Here is a 10,866-nt window from a genome sequence, read left to right on the forward strand (position 1 = left end):
CCTACGCAGGTGAAGATGTGATGTGGAGTTCCATCTCATCTCAGAAAAGAAGGGATGCTAGCTGCTGGTGAATGGTGATGTTGATGGTGAAATGAGAGTTTCTGATGATGATGATGATGATTAAAAGGTTCCAACAGCTGCAAGTCGCATACTACCCTCCCTCCGTTCACTGTTTTAAGACGTTTCAGGTATTTCAATATAGACTAATACGGACCGAAATGGGCGAACAAACACGCTAAAACGCGTCTATATACTTTCAATTCAGAAAAACAAAAAGTTTAAACATCTTATGATGTTGAAAGGAGAGAGCATCTATTACGAACTTATAGCTGGTGATAAGTCACTGTTCACTGTGATTGGTGAGCATTCAGTAAGTACCGAAATGAGTGAACAACACGCTAAACCGTGATTGACAAGTAACTGTTCGCTGTGATTGATGAGCATTCAGCGAGCACCACTTAACTGTAATTTGGCGGCCCAATCATTGGGCTGTAAAACAGTACAGAACATATAGTATATGCATTCGTAGTATATATGTTCATAATTGCCATTTCCACGACAAATGCAAAATAGAAGTACATGGTAGTAGTATCGTCCCAATATCTGCCGAGTTCTTACACATTAGGGGAGATGATGGTGATTCTAAATATTTTCACCATATCTAAGTACATGATTTACTATTTTTGAGACCACATAATCTCATCAACACGAGAAGAATCAAGGAGAGGATGGTAGTTCAGCTGGGATTCATTCTAGTGTCCCCGATCCCCGCCGTCTTGGTACCATTCGGCATCGGATGTGGATGATCAAATCAGTTCTCAGTCCGGAAGTCAAAAGACCGTTAGCTTAGGAGCTTCACTCGCCATACTTTTCTTATGTACAAAAATATGGGCCTTGGTGATTATCAGTGATCCTGTGATCGTCTAGAACTCAATCTCTGGATGATCTGCTGCTTGTAACTGACCTGCGTAAGCCGAACCACACAAACCTGTTAGTCCAAGCTGAATTACCAAGGCGTGCAGCAAGCAACGATCCATCATTGTTCACTATACGAACCATCGAAATTCGGCGCCGAACCCGCATTCTCCTGGCTTTGCTCGTGGTCCATATGCAGGCCATTTTGGGCACTCGCCTCCCAGAAATCCTGTTGCTGAGAAAAAAAGAGGCAAAGAGTATCAGGATCAGATGCATATTAACTATCTTAATTGAGTAGGTATATTGCAGTTTTCCAGGCAATCAACAGTCACCTGTTTTTGAAAAGGGTACTGCGGTGCGGGCGGTAGAGCCATGTCTAACAGACCCATGGAGCATTGGTTCTCCATAGCACCCGAGCTGAAGGACTGGTAAAGGTCTGCTTGGTCACACAATGGGTACACCGTGCCAGCACTCTCCAATGGAAAGACCGTGCTCGCCGAAGGGCCGAGTGCTTGGTTCATCTGAATATACAGAGGAAACAGCATGTTAGAGGCAGATTGTTTCATAGAGCCAAAGCGCGAGAAGATGCGAGATAAACTGGAGCTCACATCTTTGTGTAGGAGGTTCGACAAGGTGTCAAAGTCAAGTTGCGGGTTCACGGTCGAGAGCTTCATGGACAAGAACTGAAAAGAGTAAAACAGCGAAAGGATTAGAGAATTCGGCGAGAGCTACAAATTATTTTGGTACCGCGACAAATTGTGTGTCTTGTCTAACCTCGACTTGCTGCTGCAGCGATTGAACATAGTTTATGATCTCATCGAGCATGAGCGCTTTGCCAATCACCTAGAAATGGGAATTTCTACAAATTAGACAAACTAGAGATGGTAACAAGTGACACTTGCACACAAAAATGTTATGTTCCCAGTCTAGATGGAATATTTTGATACCTTGTTACATCCTGGCACCAGGTCCTGGAGCATCTTCATCTTGAGGGTGATCTTCTCTCTTCTAACCTGTCATATGAACCCACAATTGAGGACAGCGTGCAAAAAATTTGTACTACTGACAACTTTTCATTCAGGCATGTAAAAGAGACGGCGAGAGTAAAATTAGAGTATTTACCCTCTCAGCAAGGCTGTGGCTGTCGGTTGCCTGGCCTCTCCTGGCCCGGACGTGGACGTAGTCCCGGGGCGGCTCGTCCGCCGCCGGCTGCTTGGACTTGGAGCCCTTGCCCTTGGCCTGCTTGCGGCCTCGCTCCCCGCCGGCCGACCCATCGCTGGCCGTGGCCGTGGCCGCCTCCTCCTCCACCTTGGGCCTCACGGTCTCGTCCTCAATTTTGCACTTCTTCGAGTCCGGCCCCGTCGGCTCCCCCATCTGCAGACCAAATTCCGGCGTCAACTTCGGGTAGAACCAGCCAGGAAGATAATGCACGGCATAATTTCCTCAACAACCGAAAATTAAATGAACTCCATGGAACAAGAAGTCACCTTGGAGAAACAGGACGCGGCCTCCTTGCCCTTGCCGGCGCCCGCGGCCGGCGCCTTCCGCTTCCTGGCATTCGCGCCGTACGCCCACGCCGGGTCGGAGACCGAGGACCCCTCCCGGGACGCGGCGCCGAGCTCGCCGCCGCCGCCGCCCCCCTCCACGGCACCGAACTGGCCGCCGTTGCCGCCGAAGCCGGGCATCCCCGCCGCCCGGTCCCCGAACATGGCGGCGAGGCCCGCGGCGCCCGCGCCGCCGCAGAGCGTCTCGAAGAAGCCGGCGTCGAGGCCCGGCACGCCGAAGTCGAGCCCCACGGAGCCCATGAGCAGGCCGGAGACGTAGTCGCCGTCCATGGCGCGCTCGATCGGCGAGCAGAGGAGAGGAGAAGGGACCGGCCGCGATGATTGCGCAGGAAGGAAGCAAGGCGGACGGAAGGGAGGGGGAGGGTGAGGGCAAGAAGTGGACTTGGGGAAAGTGGGTGCGGGGGGCGAGGCGGGGGAGGGAGGGACGGTAGGTGGGTGTGGAGGGGATTCCGCGGATTGATTTATAGAAAGGGGCTGTGGAGCCGGCCCTCGCCCAGCGCGGCGGAGGGGAGGGGTGGAGATGCTTGCGGCGGTGGGCTACCGCGGGTGGGCGGAGGTCAAAACAAAAGAGACGGACGGGGGTGGAGGGTAACCTCGCCCGTAAGACGCTGCAGGGGCGGAGACACCGCCCCGGGATTTCCGCTCCGGGGAGGAGGGGGCCGACGGCGATGGGTTTCACGGTTCTCTTTTCCTCTTCTTCTTTTACCCCCGGTGGACTGGGCCGCTGTCATGCCGCCGCAAACGCGAGCGCGACCGCACTCATTACTGCCAAAATCACGGACGGGGTCTGTAAAGTGCGCTCCCTCTGATTTTTTATCAGTGCGCCACTGAGTTCGCGAGCACCGCGTCACGTCGTGCTCCGACTCGGCAGCTACTCTCGCCTTCTTCTTTTTTCTCCATATTGGCTTAGCTTTGATTCAAGCCAAACTTCAAAAACATATATTGTGCGAAAATAAATTCAATGATGATCGTAATGGTATTGTGGATGTTGATATTTTTCTATAAACTTGATCAACGTTTATAGAGTTTGACTTGAGAACCTAATATGTGAAGTAAATAGAAACGGAGACGTTATAAAAGGGCAGAGATTACTCTTCTATAAGTCACTAAATGTGTTTATAAAAGTCACTAAACTTACTTTTTTAAGAAGAATTTGTGGCTCCTCATCCAAAAATTTCCAAGAATACAACGTCCGAAATACATATGAAGGCCACGGAAAAATAGTTTGAGGGCAGGGCAAAGGCAGCATATGCTCACTGGATTCAAATGAACCCAATGAATTTAGTCAAATCCCTTTATAATAACAAGTTATTTATTCCCTATTACTCCCTCTGTCCCATAAAACGTCTTACATTATGGGACGGAGGGAGTACTAGTTTAAATTTAATTTCACTGCATACTAAATTCAGGAATGCCATTTTCTTACTACTCCCATGTCCGGGGTCTACATGTAAGTTTGACAAAGATTATTGCCACAGCTAAGCCCGGGCATTCAATCGGGTCATTTTGGTCTTACAAGAATTCGGTCTTCCAATTGAAGAGCGAAATTGTTGCGGCCTTCTCGGTTCCCCGCTATTCAGTCTACGGTCTTTACAAATGTTGTTCGGTCCGTCCAGCCCGAATTTCAACTCAAATTGATGTACACTACAGTACAAACAGAATTCAAACAGTGGGTATGTGTAACAAGTATATGCAAACAAAAATTCAAAGTCCAGACAACATGTGTATGTTGTAGGTGTATTCAAGCAGAATTGCGCCGTAAACATCCAAAGCGTTGTGCTAATTCAGTACATTTGGGTTATTCGGCCGTCCAAATAAGAAGACCGGTCTGACCGAATTTAATTCGGTCTTCCAGTTTTGATAGTCGATTTCAGTTTGGTCTTTACATGTTCGGTCTCGGTCTTTATGGGTTTGGTCTTCGGTTTTTATGCTCGGGCATAGCCACAATCTCCTATCGCTAAGATGTGTGCTGCATTATTTGCTGAACACCACACCCAGAACACATTTTTCTAAACCTAGTGAATAATCATTAGATAATGAACGAGTGTGCTCATTCTTAGTTAAGAAAAATATATATGTTTTGAGACTTACTCTATAATACATTGAGGTACGACTTTTGTGTGTGACTCGAGGACGCCCAAACCCTGGTTGTTCTAGCTCCCTTCCCAAGCAGCTTTTCCTTCCTTGTCTAATCTAGATCTGGTCGAGTTGCCTGATCTACAAAGCTTCAAGGGTGCTGCGACGGTAGCCCTAAAAGATGCTCATGTATTGTTCTCCCTCCCTGCTATGCCATGTATAGACCCCCCCCCCCAATTCCCAAGTGAAAAGTTAAGCCTCATTGGCTGGGCAATGCTAGCGCTCAAGCGCCTTAGTTCTCATTGGATGCGCCTCCTTGGGTGAGTTGGAGCATGTGGACATGTTGTGAGTTAGTGGTACCTAGCTCTCGAGGAACAACAACGGTGGTGGAGGCGAGGTTGTTTCATTATTTCTCTCATCACTTCTTTGGCTTTCTTTCTTGTCCCTTCATAGGTTGTTGGCCAGTGGGGTGGTGTCCTCATGCAATGGCATGACAAAGGCAAGGGAGAGATTGTAGTCTTCCCTCTGCCAGTGACACGGTATGGTTCGCAACAAAGCTTCTTTTCTTCCTGCAGACATGACCTTCTCTTTAACTTCACTGGTGCTTCCTCAACTACTTCTACACATGTTGTTCCTACTTGCAACGAGCACTCTTGCGACTTGATCAAGTTTCCCTTGTGGTTGCGTTTGTGATCCTAGTAGTGTTGCTTGTTGGTCATAGTAACTACCTCGAGCGTCCTTGATGACCCACAAGTATAAGGGATCTAACGTAGTCCTTTCGATAAGTAAGAGTGTCGAACCCAATGAGGAGCAGAAGGAAATGATAAGCGGTTTTCAGCAAGGTATTCTCTGCAAGTACTGAAATAAGTGGTAACACATAGTTTTGTGATAAGATAAATTGTAACGAGCAACAAGTAACAAAAGTAAATAAAGTGCAGCAAAGTGGCCCAATCCTTTTTGTAGCAAAGGACAAGCCGGAACAAACTCTTATAATAGGAAAAGCGCTCCCGAGGACACATGGGAATATCGTCAAGCTAGTTTTCATCACGTTCATATGATTCGCATTCGATACTTTGATAATTTGGTATGTGGGTGGACCGGTGCTTGGGTGCTGTTCTTACTTGAACAAGCATCCCACTTATGATTAACCTCTATTGCAAGCATCCGCAACTACAACAAAAGTATTAAGATAAACCTAACCATAGCATGAAACATGTGGATCCAAATCAGCCCCTTACGAAGCAACGCATAAACTAGGGTTTAAACTTCTATCACTCTAGCAACCCATCATCTACTTATTACTTCCCAATGCCTTCCTCTAGGCCCAAATAATGGTGAAGTGTTATGTAGTCGACGTTCACATAACACCACTAGAGGCTAGACAACATACATCTTATCAAAATATCAAACGAATACCAAATTCACATGACTACTAATAGCAAGACTTCTCCCTTGTCCTCAGGAACAAACGTAATTACTCACAAAGCATATTCATGTTCATAATCAGAGGGGTAATAATATGCATATAGGATCTGAACATATGATCTTCCACCAAATAAACCAATTAGCATCAACTACAAGGAGTAATCAACACTACTAGCAACCTACTAGCACCAATCCCGGACTTTGAGACAAGAATTGGATACAAGAGATGAACTAGGGTTTGGAGATGAGATGGTGCTGGTGAAGATGTTGATGGAGATTTCCCTATCCCGATGAGAGGAGCGTTGGTGATGACGATGGTGATGATTTCCCCCTCCCGGAGGGAAGTATCCTGATACGTCTCCAACGTATCTATAATTTTTGATTGCTCCATGCTATATTATCTACTGTTTTGGACTATATTGGGCTTTATTTTCCACTTTTATATTATTTTTGGGACTAACCTATTAACCGGAGGCCCAGCCCAGAATTGCTGTTTTTTGCCTATTTCAGTGTTCCGAAGAAACGGAATATCAAACGGAGTCTAAACGGAATAAAACCTTCGGGAACGTGATTTTCTCACCGAACGTGATCTAGGAAACTTGGACCCTACTCCAAGGAACAAAAGAGATGGTCACGAGGGTGGCCCCCCCCTAGGGCGCGCCCCCTGCCTCGTGGGCCCCTCGGTGCTCCTCCGGCGTACTCCTTCCTCCTATATATACCTACGTACCCCCAAACGATCAGACGAGGAGCCAAAAACCTAATTCCACCGCCGCCACTTTCTATATCCACGAGATCCCATCTTGGGGCCTGTTCCGGAGCTCCGCCGGAAGAGGGCCGTCATCACGAAGGGCTTCTACATCATCCTAGCCCCTCCAATGAAGTGTGAGTAGTTTACCTTAGACCTTCGGGTCCATAGTTAGTAGCTAGATGGCTTCTTCCTCTCTCTTTGAATCTCAATACAAAGTTCTCCCCCTCTCTTGTGGAGATCTATTCGATGTAATCTTCTTTTTGCGGTGTGTTTGTTGAGACCGATGAATTGTGGGTTTATGATCAAGTCTATCTATGAATAATATTTGAATATTCTCTGAATTCTTTTATGTATGATTGGTTATCTTTGCAAGTCTCTTCGAATTATCCGTTTGGTTTGGCCAACTAGATTGGTAGTTCTTGCCATGGGAGAAGTGCTTAGCTTTGGGTTCGATCTTGCGGTGTCCTTACCCAGTGACAGAAGGGGCAGCAAGGCACGTATTGTATCGTTGTTCTTGCCATGGGAGAAGTGCTTAGCTTTGGGTTCGATCTTGCGGTGTCCTTTCCCAGTGACAGAAGGGGCAGCAAGGCACGTATTGCATCGTTGCCATCGAGGATAACAAGATGGGGTTTATTTCATATTGCATGAATTTATCTCTCTACATCATGTCATCTTGCTTAAGGCGTTACTCTGTTTTTAACTTAATACTCTAGATGCATGCTAGATAGCGGTCGATGAGTGGAGTAATAGTAGTAGATGCAGAATCGTTTCGGTCTACTTGTCACGGACGTGATGCCTATATACATGATCATGCCTAGATATTTTCATAACTATGCTCAATTCTGTCAATTGCTCAACAGTAATTTGTTCACCCATCGTAGAATACTTATGCTCTTGAGAGAAGCCACTAGTGAAACCTATGGCCCCCGGGTCTATTCTCATTATATCAATCTCCATCACTTTAATCTTGCTTTGCCTTTTACTTTGCTTTTACTTTTTACTTTGCATCTTTATACCAAAAATACCAAAAATATTATATCTATCAGATCTCACTCTTGTAAGTGACCGTGAAGGGATTGACAACCCCTAATCGCGTTGGTTGCGAGTAGCTATCGTTTTGTGCAGGTACGAGGGACTTGAGCATGGCCTCCTACTGGATTGATACCTTGGTTCTTAAAAACTGAGGGAAAATACTTACGCTACTCTGCTGCATCATCCCTTCCTCTTCGGGGAAAACCAACGCAAGCTCAAGACGTAGCAAGAAGGATTTCTGGCGCCGTTGCTGGGGAGTCTACGCAAAAATTCAACATACCAAGTACCCATCACAATCCCTATCTCTCGCATTACATTATTTGCCATTTGCCTCTCGTTTTCCTCTCCCCCAATTCACCCTTACCGTTTTATTTGCCCTCTCTCTCTCTCTATCCTCCCTCTCTATTTGCCTCTTTTGCCCGCTTGCTTTTTGTTTGCCCATGTGTTAGATTGCTTGTTTGTCGTGATGGCTCAAGATAATACCAAATTGTGTGACTTCACCAATACCAATAATAATGATTTCCTTAGCACTCCGATTGCTCCTCTTACCGATGCTGAATCTTGTGAAATTAATACTGCTTTGTTGAATCTTGTTATGAAAGATCAATTCGACCGGCCTTCCTAGAGAAGATGTCGCTACTCATCTGAATAGCTTCGTTGATTTATGTGATATGCAAAACAAAAAAGATGTCGATAATGATGCCGTTAAATTGAAGCTATTTCCTTTTTCGCTTAGAGATCGTGCTAAAACTTGGTTTTCACCTTTGCCTAAAAATAGTATTGATTCATGGAACAAGTGCAAAGATGCTTTTATCTCTAAGTATTTTCCTTCCGCTAAGATCATCTCTCTTAGAAACGATATTATGAATTTTAAGCAACTTGATCATGAACATGTTGCACAAGCTTGGGAGAGAATGAAATTAATGATACGTAATTGCCCTACTCATGGTTTGAATTTGTGGATGATCATACAAAATTTTTATGCCGGATTGAATTTTGCTTCTAGAAATCTTTTAGATTCGGCCGCGGGAGGCACTTTTATGGAAATCACTTTAGGAGATGCTACTAAACTCCTAGATAATATTATGGTTGATTATTCTCAATGGCATACTGAAAGATCTTCTAATAAGAAAGTGCATGTGATAGAAGAAATCAATGTTTTGAGTGGAAAGATGGATGAACTTATGAAATTATTTGCTACTAAGAGTGTTTCTTCTGATCCTAACGATATGCCTTTGTCTACTTTGATTGAGAATAACAATGAATCTATGGATGTGAATTTTGTAGGTAGGAATAATTTTGGTAACAACGTTTATAGAGGGAATTTTAATCCTAGGCCATATCCTAGTAATCCTTCTAATAATTATGGGAATTCCTACAACAACTCTTATGGAAATTATAATTAGATGCCCTCTGAATTTGAGAATAGTGTTAAAGAGTTTATGAATTCACAAAAGAATTTTAATGCTTTGCTTGAAGAGAAATTGCTTAAAGTTGATGATTTGGCTAGGAACGTTGATAGAATTTCTCTTGAGGTTGATTCTTTAAAGCTTAGATCTATCCTCCTAAGCATGATATCAATGAGTCTCTGAAAGCCATGAGAATTTCCATTGATGAGTGCAAGGAAAGAACCGCTAGGATGCGTGCTTCCAAAGATGCCTTTATTAAAGCGTCTTCTTCCAATTCCTATGAAAATCAAGATGAAGATCTAAAAGTTATTGATGTGTCCCCTATTAAATCTTTTTTTGCAATATAAATCTTGATGAAACTGAATATGATCTCCCTTTACCTAGAAGGCGTTCTAAAAATTCGGAGTATTTAGATCTTAATGATGAAATTGATGAAAGTGGGATTGAAAGAAATAAAAATCTAGATGTTGCTAAACCCACTATATTGGATTTCAAGGAATTTAATTATGAAATTTGCTCTTTAATTGATTGTATTTCCTTGTTGCAATCCGTGCTAAATTCTCCACATGGTTATAGTCAAAATAAAGCCTTCACCGAACATATTGTTGATGCCTTGATGCAATCTTATGAAGAAAAACTTGAGTTGAAAGTTTCCATCCCTAGAAAACTCTATGATGAGTGGGAATCAACTATTAAAATTAAAATTAAAGATCATGAGTTTTATGCTTTGTGTCATTTGGGTGCTAGCGTCTCTACTATTCCCAAGACTTTGTGTGATTTGCTAGATTTCCGTAATTTTGATGATTGCTCTCTAAACTTGCATATTGCGGATTCCACCATTAAGAAACCTATGGGAAGGATTAATGATGTTCTTATTGTTGCAAATAGAAACTATGTTCCCGTAGATTTCATTGTTCTTGATATAGATTGCAATCCTTCTTGCCCTATTATTCTTAGTAGACCTTTCCTTAGAACGGTTGGTGCGATTATTGATATGAAGGAAGGGAATATTAGATTTCAATTTCCATTAAAAAAGGGCATGGAACACTTTCCTAGAAAGAAAATAAAATTGCCATATGAAACTATCATGAGAGCCACTTATGGATTGCCTACCAAAGATGGCAATACCTAGATCTATCCTCGCTTTTATGCCTAGCTAGGGGCGTTAAACGATAGCGCTTGTTGGGAGGCAACCCAATTTTATTTTTATTCCTTGCTTTTTTCTCCTGATTAGTAATAAATAAATAATTTAGCCTCTGTTTTGGTTGTGTTTTTTGTGTTTAATTAGTGTTTGTTCCAAGTAGAACCGTTGGGAAGACTTGAGGAAAGTCTTGTTGAACTTGCTGTAAAAAACAGAAATTTTAGCGCTCACGAGAACTGCTGTAATTTTTATTTGAAGAGTGATATTTAGTTAATTCTTTTTGAATATGATTAATAGATAAATTACTCACTTCCAGAAATTTATTTTAGAATTTTTGGGGTTCTAGATCTTGCGCTAGCTACAGATTACTACAGACTGTTCTGTTTTTGACAGATTCTGTTTTTCGTGTGTTGTTTGCTTATTTTGATGAATCTATGGTTAGTAAAATAGTTTATAATCCATAAAGAAGTTGGAATACAGTAGGTTTAACACCAATATAAATAAGTAATGAGTTCATTACAGTACCTTGAAGTGGTCTTTTGTTTTCTTTCGCTA

At 43.5% G+C, this 10,866-nt stretch overlaps 1 protein-coding gene across 1 annotated transcript; it reads right to left on the bottom strand.

The window, feature by feature from the left end:
- Positions 1–518: 518 nt before the first annotated feature.
- LOC125509900 (transcription factor BHLH089-like) lies at positions 519–3,061 on the bottom strand. Its single transcript, XM_048674928.1, has 8 exons — positions 2,403–3,061; positions 2,038–2,289; positions 1,863–1,928; positions 1,690–1,758; positions 1,524–1,598; positions 1,248–1,436; positions 1,057–1,150; positions 519–964 (listed from the first exon to the last, which is right to left on the bottom strand). Exons 1-8 carry the CDS (start codon positions 2,748–2,750, stop codon positions 924–926), a joined length of 1,134 nt encoding a protein of 377 aa, XP_048530885.1. The 5' UTR covers positions 2,751–3,061; the 3' UTR covers positions 519–923.
- Positions 3,062–10,866: the final 7,805 nt, after the last annotated feature.

This window comes from Triticum urartu, chromosome 5, assembly GCF_003073215.2.
Source record: "Triticum urartu cultivar G1812 chromosome 5, Tu2.1, whole genome shotgun sequence".
NCBI lineage: Eukaryota > Viridiplantae > Streptophyta > Magnoliopsida > Poales > Poaceae > Triticum > Triticum urartu.